Below are 20369 nucleotides of genomic sequence, written 5' to 3'. Positions count from 1 at the left end.
AGTACCGGCAATTCCGTCTTTGCAAGGTAATGTCTTGTTCTATCAATGAAAGAATAATAGTTTTCTAATGACCAGATCGTTTGAATGTTGCTGAACTCCTACTTAATTGACTCCAAACCCATCCGCACAGCAACTCAAACTAAAGATTTGGGTACTATATTCGACGCTAAGTTTCGTTTTTGTAGGCACGTCACCAAGACTATTGAAATCTCTGCATCATTTCCGAATCATATATTTAAGCCTAGTTCGTTCCATGTTGCTGTTTGGTTGCGTTGCCTGGGGTAGCTGTAGCCAATTTTTCCTAAAAAAAACAGTAGAAGCAGTTCAGCGTAGTTTTATAGAGTTCAGTCATAAATACTTTTTCCCTAAAGCTACTTATAATTATGGACTATTATTGGCAATCCTGGATCTCCTCAAAATTAATGACTGAATCATGTTACTTTTACTCACAAGTTAGCTCATAGCATTCTCCAGCTCTCGACTCTATTAAATGCTCTTAATTGTTCTGTTCCTTAACATTTGCGCAGCCCAAAATACATTTTACAAACGCAGTATAACAATTAAGATGCAAATGCAATTCCTTAACTAGCGTTTTTGATCTTTTCTCGAACAACTTATCTGTTCATAAAATAATTCGACTGTAATTATTGAATGTTACTAAATGTTAAAAGAAGAGAGAAGAAAAACATCACTGATTTACTACTTTCTTTTTTCCAATTTAAATTTGTACGCGTGACTTTTTCATTTATGCGTAATTCTCTTGATATTTTGTATTGAAAATGTGCACCAAGTGTATAATCTCGTGAGTTGTTTTACAACTTTTTTATACACAATAAACATTCAATTATAATTTTTCTCTGAATTTATTTGGTAGAAATAATAATGAAACTCCCAAATTCAGATCAATTGAAGCCCCTATGATGAATAAAAGAATGAACAGCGGAAATGTATAATCAGTTTAGATTTAGAAAAATATATCTTGCTTGCTTGTTATCAGGGTTGTTTTTGTGATTTATTGAGGTTAATTCCGGGATGAGGAGAGAAGTCGTTGTAAAGTACGGCGCCTGAAGTTACTTGAATTGCCCAAAAATGTAAATAATCACGATTATGAAATAGAATGAATGTATGTTAAACTTGTTTTGCTTCGGCTATATTAATGCAAAGTTAAGACAATAACAAAACAAGTTTAACATACATTCAGTCTGTTTCATTATCGTCATTATTAACGTTTTTGATAGCTAAATTGACTTTCAGCACCGCACTTTACAAAACAACTTTCTTCATCCTGGAATTCACTGCAAAAATTCAGAGAAAAATGATCCTTCAAACAAAATAGCCATTAGAACAGTATTATTCTTTCATCGAAAAAACAAGACACGATTTTTCAAAGAAGCAAGTGCAGTTATTTTCAATTTAGGCATCATCGCTCGGTCAATAAATAATTTTAACCATTTTTCCTGACGTCGGGATTAATAATATTACATGTAAATATTTTATTGTTTAGCAATAAACATTGTGTATGTTGTGTTTAAAACATGGTGGGAAATATATTTTAAATTCTGTATTTTAACACAAGTATTCACCTTTTTATTAAGATTTGAACTAACATTATCCATATCAACACCAATGTTGTAAAACGAAGCATTTCAAATTTTGCGCCAAAGGGTAGATTTTCCCGCCATCTACGTGTTGCTGTTGGAAGTAAAACATCCAGTGGTTACCGCGCATGTCAATGGGCGGGGCTTCACCTTTCCCCACTCGGTCTATATCCCACTCTAACCTCTCCGAGTGACGATGACGTCACGGAGAGGTATTACACTGGCCGTGTCTGTCTGTTTGTCTGTCTGTCTGTCTGTCTGTGTGTCTGTCTGTCAGACCCCACGTGACCGCGTTCGCAGTTTACAAATCGGAGCAAACAAATACTCGATTTCCGGAACGCGTTCGCGGTTCACGGAAATTTGGCCATTCATCTACCAACACCAGTCTTTACTAACTGGCTTCTAAGGACCACAATCTGCTAGTCTTTGTCCATCCCACATGGACACTAGCCTGTAGTTGCTGGCTCGTAAGCACCACCATCTTCAATTCTTCGTCAATCCCACATTGGCACCAGCTTCTATGCACCACCATCTTCTGTTCTTCGTCAATCCCACATTGACACCAGCTTCTATGCACCACCATCTTCTGTTCTTCGTCAAACCCACATTGACACCAGCTTCTATGCACCACCATCATCAGGTCTTTGTCCATTCCGGCTTCTTCTCCATCGTTAACGTTTGGTTTTAAGATATACGCGGCGATCGGCTAGGGTTACGAGAAACGTCTAGCCTCCCAATGGCAGGGCTTCCACCATCGGTTCACGCGAATGCGTTTTTATCTATTATTGGTTTCAAGATATACGCGGCGATCGGCTAGGGTTACGAGAAACGTCTAGCCTCCCAATGGCAGGGCTTCCACCATCGGTTCACGCGAATGCGTTTTTATCTGTTATTATAATGGAAACGAATCGTATATATACCCCAAAATTTGAAAAAAGCGGGCAAGAGGGGTACCCTTCACTTTAAACGTCAATATTAGCAAAGTTTCGAAAGATAATAGGAACAACTTTATTTTAAACGATTTAACTATTTTTAAAGTTATTTACTGGCGATTAAAGTAATTAATATCATTTATATTTAATTAATTATTTAAGATAAACTTATTTCTATGTAATGACACAAGTGAGAGCTTATATAGAACGAGTAATGAAGATTGCATCCGAATCGAAACACTACACGCACATCAAAGTTAATATAAAGCGAGTAGGATGATAAGATCTCTTACAAAACGATAACATTTCCTTTTTGCAGAATATTAAATGGAAATATTTTAAATATTTTTCGGCATTACGATTCTTTAAGTAGTTGTGTAGCTATAAAGCTCTGTTTCATCTTAATATTCCAAGAACATCTTTTGATATTAACATTTCAAATTTGGTGTTTACTTTTTAATTCAGCTTTACTACATTTATATATAGTGTAATCGCATTTTTTATATTCATTATATAATATGGGTGTTAATTCTTCATCTATCCACAAGTGTTGAAACTATTGGGTCTGTGAAATAAGATACCCTAGATTTAAACTAGAAATGACCTTGTTTCGCCTCCTCTTATAGGAGGTGTTAACGGTTCAGAGTGAGCCGAAAGTTAAATACACCCTTCAGTGATACATATAGGGCCTCATTAGAATTATTGAGGATACAAAGGAAATTTTTAAACGCTTAAGCCTTTGCTAAAGACCTTGGCAATATTTCGCCAATTTGAACGATGTATTTCCGGTTTTTCTCATTGGCTGGTGGACCTGTGTTTAGAAAGTAAATTCGTCTCGGCTCGGAGAGGTTTATTTTGGTTTCCCAACTTGTTTTAAACAACCCCGGAACGGGAGTCGGGAAAGCTTCGGGTCTTCGGGAATCGAAGTAGGTTCACCGCGTTAACGGTAACGGGCCGGCACGCTAAGTCAGGCGGGCAAGGCCTAAAGTACCCCGACTTTTTTCCTAACTTCCCAAGGTGGCAGATAATTTAATTGTTATTTAAATATTTAAAGTAGACTATTTTACCAAGTTTAGTTTAGAATATGTAGTTGTCGTGGTAGTTCTTTTAATGATACAAATATTATAAAGCCGTTATTATTATAATCGTTTTTGAAATGCCTCGGAAAAAAACCACAGAGAGCATTGCTCTTTTAGCTTTAAACCAAAAAAACCAAAGTACGCAATACAACTCTTTCAAACTACCATTTTCGATCATGAATTCTATGGCCTCTTTCAATTTCCCATTTTTATCCGTAACGAAAATATCGTCCTTTTCATAATCGTGTAACAATGTTGTTAACTCTAAACCTTCAGTCATTATTTATCTCGATAAAATGTCACCAAAAGCCTAAGAAGAAGATGACAGAACGGCACACTCGTCTTTAGGGCTTTAGGCCTAATATAAGCAGCCGACGCAACTCATACGAAATTTAGTGGAGCTATATTTTGTAGCCAACTCACTCATGTACCTTGTGTAACACTACGCAAATTTAATCTTCCGCCCCGACGAAGCGGCATCGTACCGGCTCTAACGAGGAGGGGGGTCGGAACAACGGGATAGAGAAGGGGCTCCTACTTTTACACGTTCAGCCCAGGCGGTAAAGACCTTCACTTTATGGTTTTCTATACGCTTTTGCTAATACTTAGATTTTTACATTATCTCAGGCTTGATGAAATACCTTCTCGCGCATCCAGCTCAAAATTTTACCCCAATAAATGGTTAAGAACCGAAAGAAATAAGCGCAAGCTTCACGAGGCTGCCCAGGATTGTAAAACAATTCTTTCTTTTCTTACCTCAAGTGATCAAGACCAAGTATTAAAGCTACTTCGGGAAAACAACTCCTTGGGAGCAGAACTGGATCGGTTGGACCTCCATTTAGGAGACACTTTAAACAGAAACAGTTCACTTCAAAAAGACGAGAATAGTGGAATTCAACCAATGTTACGAAGTCTATACGAAAATAGTGTACAAAACTCCCAAAAAAAGTCACCAAGACACTCGGATTCGGTCAAAAATTTTGCAAAATTGGTTTTCATTTGGTCTGGAAAGTTGTCTTATGAATTCTTGTCGACAAATTTGGGTTTAGCCTTGCCAAGCGTAAGACAGGTGGAAAGATATGTAGCATCCACAGACAAAGCTGAGGAGGGAAAAATTCGCTTAGATGGTTTAGAAAAACACCTTAAAAGGTTCGGGAAAAAGCCCTTTTTGGTTAACTTGTGTGAAGACGCGACTAGGTGTACCGCTAAGGTCTCATATGATTCCACTACAAACCAGTGTGTAGGATTTGTACCACCCTTAGACCATAATGGACTTCCTCTTATACAACAGTTTCCTTTCGAAAGCTTTGACAAAGCGGAGTCTTTCATGCGCTCTAAAAAGAAGTCAGAGTTAGTTCACACAATTATGGTACAGAGCCTTACTAGGGGTACTCCTCCATACGCTTTGCTGATATTTCGAACTGACAATAAATACACCAAGGATACAATCCAAACTCGTTGGAAACATTTAATTGATTTGCTTAAACAAAGGGAAATATTTGTAATGGCCGTGGGCTCCGACGGTGACCCTAAGTATCTTCAAGCAATGAGCGATAGTTTAAAGGCTAACGGTATCTTCAAACAAGTCAACCATTTAATAAAGAATGCTTTTAACAATTCTGGACAACCTTTTAAAGAGGAGATGTTGTTTCCAGGATTCAATACATGTAGGCGCTAAATTTCGAACGAGACTACTTCAACACAGTATCCTACTTCCAATGGGACGCTTGAAATGCAGTAGAGGCCACTTGTCAATTTTGCTTGAAACTTAATCAAAATTTGACCATAAATTGAGAGCAAGTGATTTAGAATTGAAAGATCGACAAAATTTTGCCGCTGCCCAGAGAATTTGTTCCAATTCTGTAGTTGAAATTTTGAAAAAGAACGTTGAATGTCTTGGAACTGCAGTTTATTTGCAAATGATGCAGTACAGTGTTGAGCCCTTCCTGGACAAAGAAATGGATCCCTCTGAGAGAATTCGAAAAGTCTGGTGCGCAGTTTATTTCTTTCGAGGATGGAAGCTTTGGCTTTCACGACAAAAGGAGTATTCGGTTCAAGAAAACTTCATTTCTCGAAATCTTCATATATGTCTTGAAATTAATGCTCATTGCCTTCTAATGATGTCAATTTACTTGAAAAATTCAAACAAAAAAGAAGCCTTTTTGCCCACATTACTTGGAAGCCAACAATGCGAAGGATTTTTTCGAGCTTGTCGTAGCATGACGAGTGTTTTTTCAAACGTCACAAATTTTTCTGTTCAGGAGCTTGTGTATCGCTTGAGACGACTCGATATACAAATGGAACTCTCAACTAGCACGGAAAACGACACATAAAATTTATTCGACACAAAAAGAAGGTTTGCACTGAAGAAAATAACATCAAGGAACTGCCAGACTTCGTAGATTTGTCAATGATAATTTCCGAAAGTCAAGTTCAGGCGTTAGAGTCTCTAGACAGTGTTGGTATTAACGTAACCTTAGACGAGCTTAACTATTCCGAATTCGAATCTACTTCAGCTTCAGCTGACTATAAATCTGGCGATCTTATAGCATATGACAAAAGCTTTCATACTCTTACCGAAATCGAAACAAACGAGCAAGTTAACAAACCAGAACCTGAAGATCTAATTTTAATAAATAGCGTAAGCTCTAGTCAAAGTGCTTATTTTGATGGTGACCTGTCTCCCAAAAGTCCTTTTGTGAAATACACAATAAATGGGTCTACCACGATTATTAAAAAAACCACGGCACTGTGGTTAGTGCACGACCCCGATAGGCTGTCCAACGATCGGTCCATAAGGGTTCGTTGCCCTTCGGTCAGAAATGATCATAACTATGCAGAATCAAAAGACTGTGGTATACGCAAAATATCCTCAATCAATGTAGGCGATTTTTGCGCATTTTCCTTAAAAGGCGAATATTATTTAGGCCGGGTGCTACAGTTTTCCTATTTGCAAGGAAAGTCTAAATTTGACCGTACTTACAGTAGCGCGTACGTTAACGTAAAACCTCCCCCTAAAAGGTCAGTCGGTGTTCTGTGTAACTGGTTTGTTTTAACAGATATATCGGACAGATGCTTTTTTAAATTATCAGTTAAAACGTCATTTATGGACTCCAAAAATTATATATGTACTGTCTCGCGAAACCTCTTGGAATTCACCAATGAAGGCATTTCTATTCCAGTAGAAGTCTTAACACTAGTCAAAGAATTGATCATGAAGTGTTACATTCTTTTTTAAATTCAAATAGAAATGCGTATTTTAATATTGAAATGTTTTAATTTACTCTCCATTGATATTAGTCGTGTAACGATTAGATAAAAAGTGAAAATAATTGAAATTTGTCTTACCACATGAATTTGTTAAAGTCAATAATCTAAATAAAATCTAAGATAGTTTAAAACAACCCCATATGTTTCGGAACGTTGATTTTCGTTCATATAATAACTATTAGTTCATCTAAGAGGATGATTAGCTTATGGAATATCTGAATCATTCAAATCGAATTGTAATTAACGAACCTGGTTAAATGAAGAAAATTATATACATAAGCAAGGCACACATATTACTAAAATCATCAATATATCAGTCAAATCCATATCGTCTACCTAATCACATAATATTAAGAACATATGACTAAGTCATTTAAATCATTAAAGTTAACAAAATCATTTAAATCATCAAAGTTAACAAAATCATTTAAATCATCAAAGTTAACAAAATCATTTAAATCATCAAAGTTAACAAAATCATTTAAATCATCAAAATTAACAAAATCATTCGAATCATCATAATTAACAAAATCATTCGAATCATAATAATTAACAAAATCATTCGAATCATCATAATTAACAAAATCATTCGAATCATCATAATTAACAAAATCATTCGAATCAACTAAATCATTCAAATCAACTAAATCATTCAAATCAACTAAATCATTCAAATCAATTAAATCATTCAAATCAACTAAATCAAACAAATCAACTAAATCAAACAAATCAACAAAATCAAACAAATCAACTAAATCATTCAAATCAACTAAATCATTCAAATCAATTAAATCATTCAAATCAACTAAATCAAACAAATCAACTAAATCAAACAAATCAACTAAATCAAACAAATCAACTAAATCAAACAAATCAACTAAATCAAACAAATCAACTAAATCAAACAAATCAACTAAATCAAACAAATCAACTAAATCAAACAAATCAACTAAATCAAACAAATCAACTAAATCAAACAAATCAACTAAATCAAACAAATCAACTAAATCAAACATATCAACTAAATCAAACAAATCAACTAAATCAAACAAATCAACTAAATCAAACAAATCAACTAAATCATAAAAATCAACCAAATCAAACAAATTATCCAAATCCCTACCAAATCCATGAAATCGATTTCAAATCATCCAAATCAACTAAATCATCCAAATCTTTCAAATCATCCAAATCAACTAAATCATCCAAATCAACTAAATCATCCAAATCTTTCAAATCATTCAAATCAACTAAATCAACTAAATCATATAAATCATCTAAATCTTTCAAATCTCTACCAAATTCCCTTCTGCTAACTGTGATTTCATTGGTAGGAACCAACGCGAGCACCTTGGCACGCGGCGAGATAAATTATTCGCGAGGTAATATTCATCATACATAATGATTAATCTAGCTCTTAACACAAAATCGCCTAGATTCGTTGATAAGATGGCTATGCAATGATTCTTATTACCTCTATGTATTCCAGGTTCCACACTGTATTATAACACCAATGATTGACCGTCTTGGAATAAATCTGGGAGCACGGCAGTGCTCCCAGCCAAGTCGAGCACTGACATCCTTTTCTCGAAGCAACTCGTGGCCCTATTAAGCCCACTGTAACTTCGTGATGGGCACAGGTAAAAGTCTGAAATTCTGCTTGCCGCGAGGACTGTCAATCCTAGCTATAGTTTCCAAATTTCAAGTTCCTACCCTATATACTTTTCGAAATATCGCAGGTGAAATTTACCTTATTTTGTCACTCAGTCACTCACTCACCGATCATCAAAATTCTAAGGTACTTCTAGGGGAGATAGAAACTTAAAATTCATGATTTAGTTTTCATTTATTTTATAAAGCATAGAAAAATTAAAACATCCCGAAATTTTTATAAAATTGTTCTTTAGTTCTTTATTTTAAAACTAGATGGCGCTGCCGTCTTTTCAACAGAAATAGTGTGTGTTCTTGATGAAAGGACGTAATGGTCCAAAGTTAACCGAAAGTTAAATATATATTAAAGCTAATAGGAGTAGTAGTTTAAAAGAAATGTGTCGTAACTGATGCTACATTCTTATATTAGGATATCGCGTACAACCTTTATTGCATATTCTCTGCGGGTCGAAAGGGTTAATTCAGCGTAAATATGGACAAACGTTAGCGATTATATTGGCAAACGAAGAACCACGAGAGGGTCTTGTTTTAATATAACTACCGAAGTATAACGAGAGGGTCTACAAAAAGAAGTGAGATCCTATGAAAAACATTAACATGTACAAAAATGGGCCAAGCCTCGCTTCGTGCCCTCTACGCCGTAAAACGTTCTGAGATCCCATGTAGAGCCAAGTCTGACTTTTGTTCTCATTCAATCGCCAATTAAACAATAATGTTATAAATTAAGTCCTTTTCCTAATTAATAACCAATATTCTTTGACTCTATCATTATTATACATCTTTGTTCGTATCAAAAATATCGTGACTTGGCAAGCGCAGGTGTACATAAGGTTATGCATAACTCGCCTTATAAACTTGTAAATAGGGTTATGCATAACTGACCATATAATTTGTACATAGGGTTGTGCATGACTCATCTTATAAACTTGTACATATCCCCTCGACCATAAACGATTTAGTGAATATCCCTTCGATTATTTTGAAATCGGCCACGATTTAGTGAATATCCCCTCGACTTCCTTTTATTATTACTTATCTGCGATTGCCAAGTCACGATATTTTTGATACGAACAAAGATGTATAATAATGATAGAGTCAAAGAATATTGGTTATTAATTAGGAAAAGGACTTCATTTATAACATAATTGTTCAATTGGCGATTGAATGAGAACAAAAGGCAGACTTGGCTCTACATGGGATCTCAGAACTTTTTACGGCAGAGAGGGCACGAAGCGAGGCTTGGCCCATTTTTGTACATGTTTATGTTTTTCATAGGATTATATTATTTCCGCTCTATAATGAGTTTCAAATAATTAACCGGCATCGGAAATTATATTTCGTTTTATTAGATTTAAGATTGCGATGAAGGCCAGTTCACACCATTTTTTGAAGTTTCTCTTTAGTCTGAAATAAAATTAACCAATATTCGCCTTGTTGCGTTGTCATTGGCACATTTACAATTTGGCAACCTTAGTACCTTTTTTGTGTAATTGCCATGTAGCGAATACCACCATGAAAAAAGGAGAGTATGATTCAACGTTTTTCAATTGGAGAATGTGTGAATACAGATTAAAGGAAGTACATTCATTATCAATCGGAAATGATCAATACACATTTAATCACTGGTGTTTAATTAATTTCCTACAAAATTAGTTAACTCGTTATAAATGAGCCAAATTAAGTACCGAGTCCAATTTATTTTGAATTCTGACACCGTTCACGACGGACGATTAATTCAAAATGCGAGTACTTGGTAAGATACTTTTAAAACATAATTATGGTCTATGTTTAATTTGTTTCGAAATGAAAATTATACTATTAAACAAAACTGATAATAACGCTTTCTAACTTGAACTTTCGGTGTAGTATTAGCTTTGGCAATAATTGCCGTTGCCGCTGCGGAATCAGAACCGGAGCCCGTAGGAAATTGCAAATCAGGATGGAAGAAATTCGATAACGGTAATGTTATTTAGTAACGCAAGTTACTTTTGGAAAATATACGCTATCGTACGTGATAAAGTTCATGTAAAATTGAATAGAAGGCTCTGCGAAATGTTACAAAGTATTCACTCAAAACGACGAGAATGTTAGACCCATGGATTTCGATGATGCACTTCAATTTTGTCAAGGGCAAGATGGTCGATTAGTTACCATTCACAATCAAGATGAACAAGGTAGTTTTTAATGCGCTACCATAAACACATAATGTATGACTTCGTCACAACGTCCAAATTCGTAGATTTCCTAACGGCCCTAGTGGGAGAGTCGGGTGTTCATGGATCAATATTAATTGGTCTCAAAAGGCCAAACAGATGGGCAAGGCATGAATGGGTAGACGGAACAAGTTTAAATAATTTCGAAAATTGGGTTCGTGGTGAACCGAGCAACGTACGTATAGTCAAGAGTCAATAACCAACCTCAAAGTACATAGTTTTAGGCTCTATACCCTCGTCTTACAGAGCAATGGTAATGAAGGTTGCGCGCAGATGCAAACTTACGAATCTACTGCCGGCCAATGGAATGATATTCCATGCGACACGGAAAAGTTTTTCGTGTGCGAGCAAGAAACAGGTCAGTTTTTTTACTCCGTGTGGTTATGTAATAACAAACGGAGTAGTGCGCTTATACCCAGTTATTTAGTTAGTTTGTGTAATGCATGCGAACAGGCAGTGCACGCGATGCCATGGAAATTGTAATCGTAAAGGGGACTGGTAAAAGTAACAGCTTTGATATTTCGAAAATCGTGGCACGAGGACAGTTTTAAGTTCAATATAAAGCTGGGGTTCTGAAAGGAATGATGAAACATGTCTTAGATGAGTTTTTTGAAGGGTAGAGTCATTTTGGAAATGAACAATTTCACATTGATTGATAGTCCCGTATATATTGTACCTGACCCATCAGTTTAAGGACTTTTGAACCAGTTTTCGTATACATACAGTTACACATGTATAGAAAGCCTGCCTTCATTGGGGGCCGATTTGTCGCGTTAGGGATGCTTTCGAAATTACATAGACATCGGGAACACTTTCAAAAGACAAGTAAGTTAATAGATTTAGTTTTTTTTTTCAAACGAAATTGTGAAATTTGTTACTGAAAGGGTTTGTTTTTTGATTTTCTACGATTTACGGAAAGAGAAAAATTGTATCCTAAACTAGATATGGCACCTTATAGTGTCGTGATCACTGTATCCCGCGAGTATTGAAGTGGACAGACCTTTATCAAGTTTGTGTGGCACTCTTCGTAACTTTATAATGTATGCGAGATACTGTATCGCCTTAAATCGTTAGCACATCGGAAACCAAACGGAGTGTTGCAAAATGATTTTTTTCCTTGTTATTTGTAAATGACAGCACCAAATGATATTTCTCTCTTATCGACTTAGATCCTTCTTTGCCACCTTCCGAATCTGATTCCGTTAGCGTCGAATGTCCCGAAGGTTTCACAAAGTACAGAGAAAGTTGCTATTCAGTATCGAATGAATCCAAAACTCGAGCCGAAGCCGAAGAAGAGTGCCAAGCCAAGTCATCTAATTTAGTTTCAATTCAAGACAACTTCGAAATCGCTTTCTTGAAAACGCTCGTTGAAGAAGGTCTAAATTATTGGATCGGACTACAAGCTGATGTAAAACGAAGGAACGTTTCTTCGAACACCTCTCTAACGATTGACTTGTTTTGAGTACAGCTCAAGGATCTGAATCTTTTCGAGGATAAAAAACGACATCAGCTTTCGTGGTCTGACAATCGCCCTGTTACCAATTTGGACTGGGACGAAGATGAACCTCATTACTCCAGCAACCAAGAAACGCAGTGTGTCCAATTGAAAAGTAACACGCGTTGGTCCATCGCAGATTGTGAAGAGAAGAAACCCTTTATTTGTATCAAACACAACAGTATGAAAATCTCAGTGAAATTTCATAGTAAATCAAATAGTTAAGACTTTTTTTTGGTTCAGAAATCTACGAGAAACAAGAGCCAGTCGAGGGTGTTTGTCCGAACGGTGGAGATTTTCGTGCACATATGATCGACGTTGGAAAAGAAAACTGTTACGTACTGAACACTGGTAGCAGTCCAAGAGATTGGGAAATCGCCAGACATTCCTGCAAAGTTAGGGGTTAGTACTAATAGTCCTAGATTGACGTCATCAAGGATTTCCACTGATTAACAATATTCTGAATTTCAGGCGGTGACTTGGCTACTTTTGAAACACGGGATGATTTAAACCTTCTTCGTCCGTATTTGAACGATGCCCGTCACCAAATGTATTGGGTTGGAATCCGGTCCATCAATAACCGCGGCGATTTCAAGACAATTAAAGGACAAAGTATTCCAGAAGACTTGTGGCATGACGGTGAACCCAATTTGCTTGACCTCGAGAGGTGCGCCGCTGTCTACAGTCAAAGCATGCAACTTTACAACTTCCGTTGTTTCCATTCGCACAATTTCATATGCGAAATACCCAAAATTGCACCTAAGGAAGTCTCAACTGAGATATCTTCAACTAGTAAGAGTAAACAGACCATTGATTCGACTGTTTTTAAATATTTGCGTATCAATATTAAGCCTGCGAGGACAATGAGTTCAGATGCAACAGAGGCAACGAGTGCATTCCACGCCGATACGTATGCGACGGTGATTTTGACTGCGCCGATAGGTCGGACGAAACCCTAGTGCTTTGCGCCAATAAAACTTGCGGAATAGATGAGTTTAAATGCACTAACGGCAAGTGCATTTCGGAGAGATTTGTTTGCGATGGTGACAACGATTGTGGTGATAATTCGGACGAGTCAATCGATATCTGCAACGGTAATTATTTACCAATCAAGTTATCCTTTAAGTCTAATTTCTACAATTCAATCGCAAAACACAACATTCATGATTATGTAATGCGATGGTGTTTTGTGTGTGTGTTTCTTTGTCACCCGGGGAACACGAAAAACAAGCGTGGTTAGAAACCGATTGAGGCAATTCTTCAAGTTGTAAAAATTTTTATTGCTATAAATACTTGTAGAAAACCGAATTTGTCCTGATGAGAAATTTCTATGTGGAATAGGCGGTATGTGCATTTCCCGCGGTAACCTTTGCGACGGTTATGACGATTGTGGAAATGGGAAAGACGAAGAAAATTGCCGTAAGCTTCTTACTGTATGATTTTTTTGGGTACTAATATTAAATATTTGCTTTTTTAAAATTAGCACCAAAGGTTTGCGATTCCGATGAATTCACGTGCGAAAATAAAAAATGCGTTTCGGCAACATTTAAATGTGACGGTGATGACGATTGCAAAGATAATAGTGACGAGAAAGACTGCGGTAAATATATATTACATTGGATAATTAACGAACTGTTTCTAAACATTAGCTCATTAATGGATAAGAAATAACTTTATCTCTAGTTAATATTTTAATTATTTAGAGGAGATAACATGTCCGATTGGCAAATGGCTTTGCGGAAACAACAAAAAATGCGTTGGTGAAAGTTACGTTTGCGACGGCGATAACGACTGCGGCGATAATAGCGACGAACAAAACTGCGGTAGTTTTAGATTTCACATTAGAATAAATAATTATAATTATAAAAATTATTTCTTATAGATAATGTTTGTAAACCATTCGAGTTCAAATGTGAAAATAATAAATGCGTTAAATCACGATTTTTGTGTGACGGCGACAACGATTGTGGCGATAATAGCGACGAACAAAACTGCGGTAAGATATCGATACTTTTACAACGAATCAAATGGAATCGCTTTTACCATGAAACGATTTTACTATCGTTACTACGCGATTGACAATAAGTTATCCATTCTTATCAACAATGTACGGACATCGTCGCTATTTCATTTTGACGACTGAACTATTAATATATTTTTATATATTGCTAATTTGCCATAATTCTTTCTTTTAAAGATAAAAGTGGTTCCGGTAGTGAAGATATAACAACGGCTGCTCCAGATATTATCGATCTTTTGTCTGGTTCTCCAACAACCGAAGAATCGATAATAAATGAAATTATCAACATCGATGGTAACATCGACTCCGATAAAGATTCTTTCGAAGTCAATAACGAAAACAATGATTTGAAATCAAATATCGCAAATTCATTGTTCGATTAAAATATGAACGTCGCCTATATTACGATTGTCATATAAAGATATATAAACTTCTCAAATAAAAATAGTTATTTGAATTAATACCCTAATTCACTTTCTTTTAATTTTCACCACCTCAACTTTTTCTCCTCGCTGATAAGACAAATCATATAAATTTCCGTAATCTACTTCTGATATTACAACTGAGAGATCGCAACCTCACTTCCCGTTAAAGCTAACCCTAACCCAAGGCTAATTTAACTCTATCCTATGCCTGAATCCCATGTGTTGAGGTCAGGTTCAGGGCTCTACATAAGGCACTAGTCAAGGCATTTGACTACTAAAAAAATGCCTTGACTACTAAAATAAATCGAAATCTGGGGGTTCACTAGTTAACTTGACTAGTAAAAAAAATGTCCCAAATATTCGTAAACCTTGCATCTCACTAGTCAGTGACTACTAAAAAAATTGGGATAGGGGGGCTCACTAGTCAGGCTGACTACTAAAAAAATATCCTTATGTAGAGCCCTGGTCAGGTTGCGTCTTATCAAAGGTTATACACGTAAATCCACTCACTCTATTTAAATTAATCAAAGCCCCATGATAAAAAGTAATGGAAAATATATCTTACATCATCGTCGCGCAAAATATTTCGAAATTGTTAAGTGTAATTTCCAAAGTTAAAAACTTAAAAGACCATGGATAAAGGACGCGCGTGAAAAACATTCAACGCGCTACATGATGTGCAACTCCCAAAGTTAAAAAGTAGACAAGGCCACCAGTCCTGGAAAGCATTGTGTGAAAAATGAAAAAGTTCTGGACCTATGAAAAAAACAATGTTCTGCTTCTAGCAAGCAGGCAACGCTCAGGAAAAAATTGACGGTAACGCACAAACGCCTGTTTCCAAGGCCTTTTTTTTATATTTTTCACGCAAGGCACTGGCATCGATTTGTTTACTCTTTAAGTATAGAAAGAATTGTATCTGCTTTAGAGTGACAAATGTTTTTCGTTCGTGCATCCCCATTCGTGGGAAAAATAGTTTCAATTACAAGGATTCAATGGATCACTTGTCTAGAATCTTACTACATGGTCTAATGTCTTTGGGGTGGATTGAGAAGGGTGACTGGCAAAAAATAAGAGTTTGAAATTGGCAATATTTTATGCAAATGTAATGCGAGCGTTATTTTGATTAAAGATCGATTTTGATGAGATGATTTCAAGAAGAGGAAATCGACGTTGTAGTGTTCATCTATTCTGTTCCACCAGGGATACATACATTCAGTGACATTTGATTCGGCGCTGCACCTAGCCTGGGGAAACCTTATCAACGCCCCCATTGTCATCAACATTGTTCAAAACTTTACCTAGACGCGCGAAAGGTGCAACGTGCAGCGAGATAGATTATTCGCGAGGTAAAATTCGTCATACATAATGATTAGTCTAGCTCTTCCCACAAAAAGGTCTAGATACGTTGAGAAAATTGCTATCAGAAGGGAATAAGAGAGAAGGGAGACATTAGAGTCTGCTTTGGTAACGAGAGTCCGACCAACCTCAAGAAAACCGCGCAAACTTTGCGCAAGTACACAGCTTTTAACCAATTTACTGCTAATATAGTTCTTTAAGTTCTCCGCGGTATCAGGCGGCCTATTTGTCTGCTAGATTTTCATTCTCCAAAGGCTTAGGGCTGTCGATGTTTCGTTCTTGGATTCGACGTTTAGACAGCGAGACGTGCGGTCGCTTCTCTTGCGCTCCGCTTAACTGGTGTTTTCGACCCCGTTACTTTAGCTCCTTTTCTTCCCTCCTCCCCTTTCCCCTTTATGCCTCGAAAACGGAAAAAACAACAGCGCGAAGCCTCGGCCTCGCCCAAAACCGACGATGCCTCCCACTCTGACACGGACAACGGACACAGCACCGACGACTTGGAAACTTCGGCCTCCTCTATTCAGGTCAAACCGTTGATATTCCAACCCGCCGTTACCCGAGAAGGGCCGATTGACACGGCTACACAAGACAGCAATGTACGTACCTTCCATGACGTCGACTTTATTTACATATGTCAGCAATTCGACAAAACCATCGGCGAGGTGAAAGACCTTCGGATCCTAAAAGGTGGCGCTCTGCTGGTGCCCTTAACGCAAAGGCAACATGATAACCTCCTCAGCTGGGGTCCGATCGACGGTGTCGAATTTTCTATTTCCTACCCGGGACCGACCCATGAACCTGGTAATAAGGGGGTCATTTATCGGGTTCCGGATACGCTCGATGAAGCCCTTATTAGCGACGCATTGACACGACAACACATTCCCTGCACTCAAGTGACCCGTTTAGGGACCACCAACACCTATTTGCTCAACTTCGGACAAGCCGCAGCTCCTTCAGAACTCCGCATGTACTACCGCCGCTACAAAGTATCCCCGTATGAACGCCAACCACTCCAGTGCAAAAACTGTCGCCGATTCGGCCATCCCGCCAAGTACTGCAAGAGCCCTTTCCGCTGTGTCACGTGTGGTGTCAGCCACGCGGTGGCTCAGGTTTGTCAGGGCTCGAAGCAGTGCGCTAACTGCGGCGCCCTTGATCACATTGCCACAGCCGCCAAATGCCCTCACCGACAGACCGAACTCTCCATCCTACGCCTCCAAGACCGACACAATCTCTCCCGCCCGGATGCTATCAAAGCCCACCGACAATCCCATCAGCCACCCGCCCCGCAACCGACCCTCAGCAACTTTCCCCCTCTACCGACAGGCTTCGCCGCTCCTCATACTCGCACCACTCCTCCTCCTGCGCCGTGGGCCCCCGCCGGTCCCCAACCGCCTCAACAATCACCCGACGACATTCTCAGCATGCTCTACGAAACCGTCTTGGTTCTTGCAAAACCGTCCCCGCCTGCCTTTGAGGAAGTTATCTCACTCTTCACATTGCTCCTCAACCGAGTCCTCAAAACGACCCTTCAATACCAGGACGTCCTCCAGAGGATACCACCCCCCAAGAGGCTGCTCTTGCGGGAATACTTTGAAACTTGACCCAACAAAAACAAAAAAAAAACAAACAACGAAAAAAACTAATAATAACTAATTTATGTACATAATAACACTGTATATATTTATAAAAATTGAACACTGTGTATTGGGCGGGCCCGCGGAATATTTCCCTCTTGGCCTTTCTCTCCTAATAAAAAAAAAAAAAATGTTTCGTTCTTGTGTAATTATAACCTCAAGTATATATTTTATTGAAACTAATTTTTATTTTTACCTCTCCGTGTGACGTAGTCCAGGAGAGGTTCTGTAACGGCCGTGTCTGTCTGTGTGTCTGTGTGTGTGTCTGTCTGTCTGTCCGTTGTTACACCCACGTGACCGCGTTCGCAGTTTGCGTATCGGAGCAAACGTGTTCGCCATTTCCGAACTGCTTTCACAGTCACGGAAATGGCTCCTCTACTTGAGTTCTCACACCACCAATCTTCTGGTCTTTGTCCATACCACACGGACACTAGTCTGTTCTTACTGGCTGCTAATCACCACCATCTTCTGGTCTTCGTCCATTCCACGTGGACACCAGTCTGTACATACTGTCTTCTAATCACCACCATCTTCTGTTCTTTGTCAATCCCACATTGACACCCGTCTGCACTTACACTGCCTTCTAACACCACCATCCACTGGTCTTCCGTCTATTCCACATAGACACCAATCTGTATCATTGGCTTCTACTCCATTATCATCGTTTGGTTTTAGGATATACGCGGCGATCAGCTAGGGTTACGAGAAACGTCTAGCCTCCCTAAGGTAGGATCGCTACCAAAGGTTTTCGCATTTGCGGTTTTTCCTTACTATTATAATGGAAACGAATCGTATATATACCCCAAAATTTGAAGAAAGCGGGAAGAGGGGTACCCTTCACTTTAAACGTCAATATTAGCAAAGTTTGAGAAGATAATAAGTATAACTTTATTTTAAACGATTTAACTATTATTAATGTTAATTATTGAAGATTAAAATAATTAAAAATAATTATATTTATTTAAATATTAAAGATAAACCTCTCGTGCAAAGAGAGAGATTATCATTGCCTCCTATATCTACCAAGGCCCGTGCATGCGATATATTTCCTTCATTGCCTCCTATATCTATCAAGGCCCGTGCATTGTGATATATTTCATTCATTGCATAAACATAAGCGAGATTGTTTTGGGAAAAAAATACTGCTTCCACTAATGCGTTTATACTCCTTGTTACTGTTGTATAGAGTAATCATGATAAAAGCTTAAAAAATTACGAGAGGACAGACCTTTTTTATCCTCATTCAAAAATATTTTTTGGTGCTAAGACTGCTTTAAAAAATCCAAACGGTTAGGCATTGGTAAAAAAGACAAATGATATTTTTCAAATCTTATGAGATAACGCCCACCTAGTTGAAAATTGCCGTTTTTTATCCGCGGGAGCCATTCCTTATGAGAATTTCGATGCTAGTAGGTTGTCAATTAAACTACCGGTATATTATTGTTGTTGGAAATTGGATATTAAGTCAAATTAAGTGGTTGTAAAGAGCCAGCAGGTTTTTGCCACTTCTTTTTGTGAGTATTTGATTTTTATATGTAAAATGGAGGAAGATAATGTTGAGAGTAAGGATGAAATGCGGAAGCGCAAAGCGCGGGAAATGATGAGGGCAAAAGGTCGACGTTTTCATTGGATACTTAAGGTTATATAATCTTCTCGACACGGAGAGGTAATATTTTGGTTTTCCCGACTTGTTTAATATTAATTCAGAATAATTAATTTTCATCTATTTATTACCTTCAAATTATCTGATTTTGGTATGTTCTCAATTCCCGTGTATCTAAATTAATTGCGCAGCTTGATTTGGTTTATCAACATGAAATTCGGCCATTTTTATCTCCTTCAATGTAAAGTTGTAAACAAAACTACTTTTTATTCGTCAACCGAGACGTCACCTTCTTATCTGACGTCACAGCTAAGACAGAAGTTAGATAGCCAATCAGTGAAGGGTAGTTGATTTGAGGTTGGTAAGACTGTTGTTACGAGTGTAAAGCATTATGGAGATATAAAGTGTGGCCCTTCTCTCTTATTCCCTTCTGTTGCTATTCAATGATTCTTATTACCAGAAGTAGGATAAGGAACTAGAAGTATTGAGGTAACCAAATTCTTCACTCTACGAAAGTGAAATTCTTGATAACACACCAACGGTTGGCCCTCTGGTAGCGGTTTCTGAGTTTTCCTTCCAAAACGTGAGACGCTCGCGGTGGTAGACGGCCGAACTAGATTCAAGCACCAGCGTCCGTGTTCCGCGGCTTTAGGATGAGGGGAAGGGGATAGGAATTTTTTGGAACTAGACCAATTTTTTTCTCTCTAGTGTAGGTGCGATGGAAGCGGCAAATTTGTTGTTTTTAATTGAATTTCAGTAAATGGGCTATCTTTTGCGGGAATCTAGAGTTTTACTGTACGGGCACACTTCAAAATTAACGTTTAGCGCCCAACGTGGGGCTCGAACCCACGTTCCCGAGATGAAGATTCTCGTGCTCTACTGACTGAGCTAGCCGGGCTTGTATCCATTCATTTTAATTGGGGAATTTCAGTAAATGGGCTATCTTTTGAGGGAATCTATAGTTTTAGTACACGGGCAAAGCTCGCACCCACGATCCCAAGATTACATCAGTTTACATGTCGTCTACAGTTAACCAACGGTAGCTAGGGAATCTTTAATGAAGTGTACTTTTT

At 37.8% G+C, this 20369-nt stretch overlaps 2 protein-coding genes and 1 non-coding gene across 7 annotated transcripts; 2 read left to right on the top strand and 1 right to left on the bottom strand.

Moving 5' to 3' along the window:
- The first annotated feature begins 3427 nt into the window (after positions 1-3427).
- Positions 3428-7614, top strand: LOC149594202 (uncharacterized). Its single transcript, XM_089861397.1, has 2 exons — positions 3428-4290; positions 4372-7614. Exons 1-2 carry the CDS (start codon positions 4187-4189, stop codon positions 5285-5287), a joined length of 1020 nt encoding a protein of 339 aa, XP_089717523.1. The 5' UTR covers positions 3428-4186; the 3' UTR covers positions 5288-7614.
- Positions 7615-7676: 62 nt separating this feature from the next.
- Positions 7677-14739, top strand: LOC149594201 (macrophage mannose receptor 1-like). Of its 5 annotated transcripts, none has more exons than XM_089861362.1 (17): positions 7677-8261; positions 8369-9122; positions 9900-10303; positions 10417-10509; positions 10590-10724; positions 10790-10938; positions 11010-11121; positions 11933-12171; positions 12232-12439; positions 12502-12660; positions 12730-13050; positions 13110-13352; positions 13558-13677; positions 13742-13858; positions 13962-14081; positions 14141-14254; positions 14456-14739. In XM_089861362.1, the coding sequence occupies exons 3-17, from the start codon at positions 10291-10293 to the stop codon at positions 14659-14661; spliced, it is 2349 nt and encodes a 782-aa protein (XP_089717488.1). In that variant the 5' UTR covers positions 7677-8261; positions 8369-9122; positions 9900-10290; the 3' UTR covers positions 14662-14739. The 5 variants fall into 5 exon arrangements, with proteins under 5 accessions (XP_089717488.1, XP_089717487.1, XP_089717489.1 ...); XM_089861361.1 differs by having other exon boundaries at positions 7677-8519; positions 8619-9122; XM_089861363.1 differs by having other exon boundaries at positions 7677-9122; positions 9900-10128; positions 10204-10303.
- A 5382-nt stretch (positions 14740-20121) lies between these two features.
- TRNAK-CUU (transfer RNA lysine (anticodon CUU)) lies at positions 20122-20194 on the bottom strand. Its single transcript has one exon. It is a non-coding gene; the product is annotated as a tRNA-Lys (tRNA).
- Positions 20195-20369: the final 175 nt, after the last annotated feature.

This window comes from Phalangium opilio, unplaced genomic scaffold, assembly GCF_054372755.1.
Source record: "Phalangium opilio isolate 3A_F unplaced genomic scaffold, DU_Popi_V2 ptg000390l_1, whole genome shotgun sequence".
Taxonomy (NCBI): Eukaryota; Metazoa; Arthropoda; class Arachnida; order Opiliones; family Phalangiidae; genus Phalangium; species Phalangium opilio.
The sequence above is the reverse complement of the archived record's forward strand: the minus strand, read 5'-3'. Positions and strand labels throughout refer to the sequence as shown.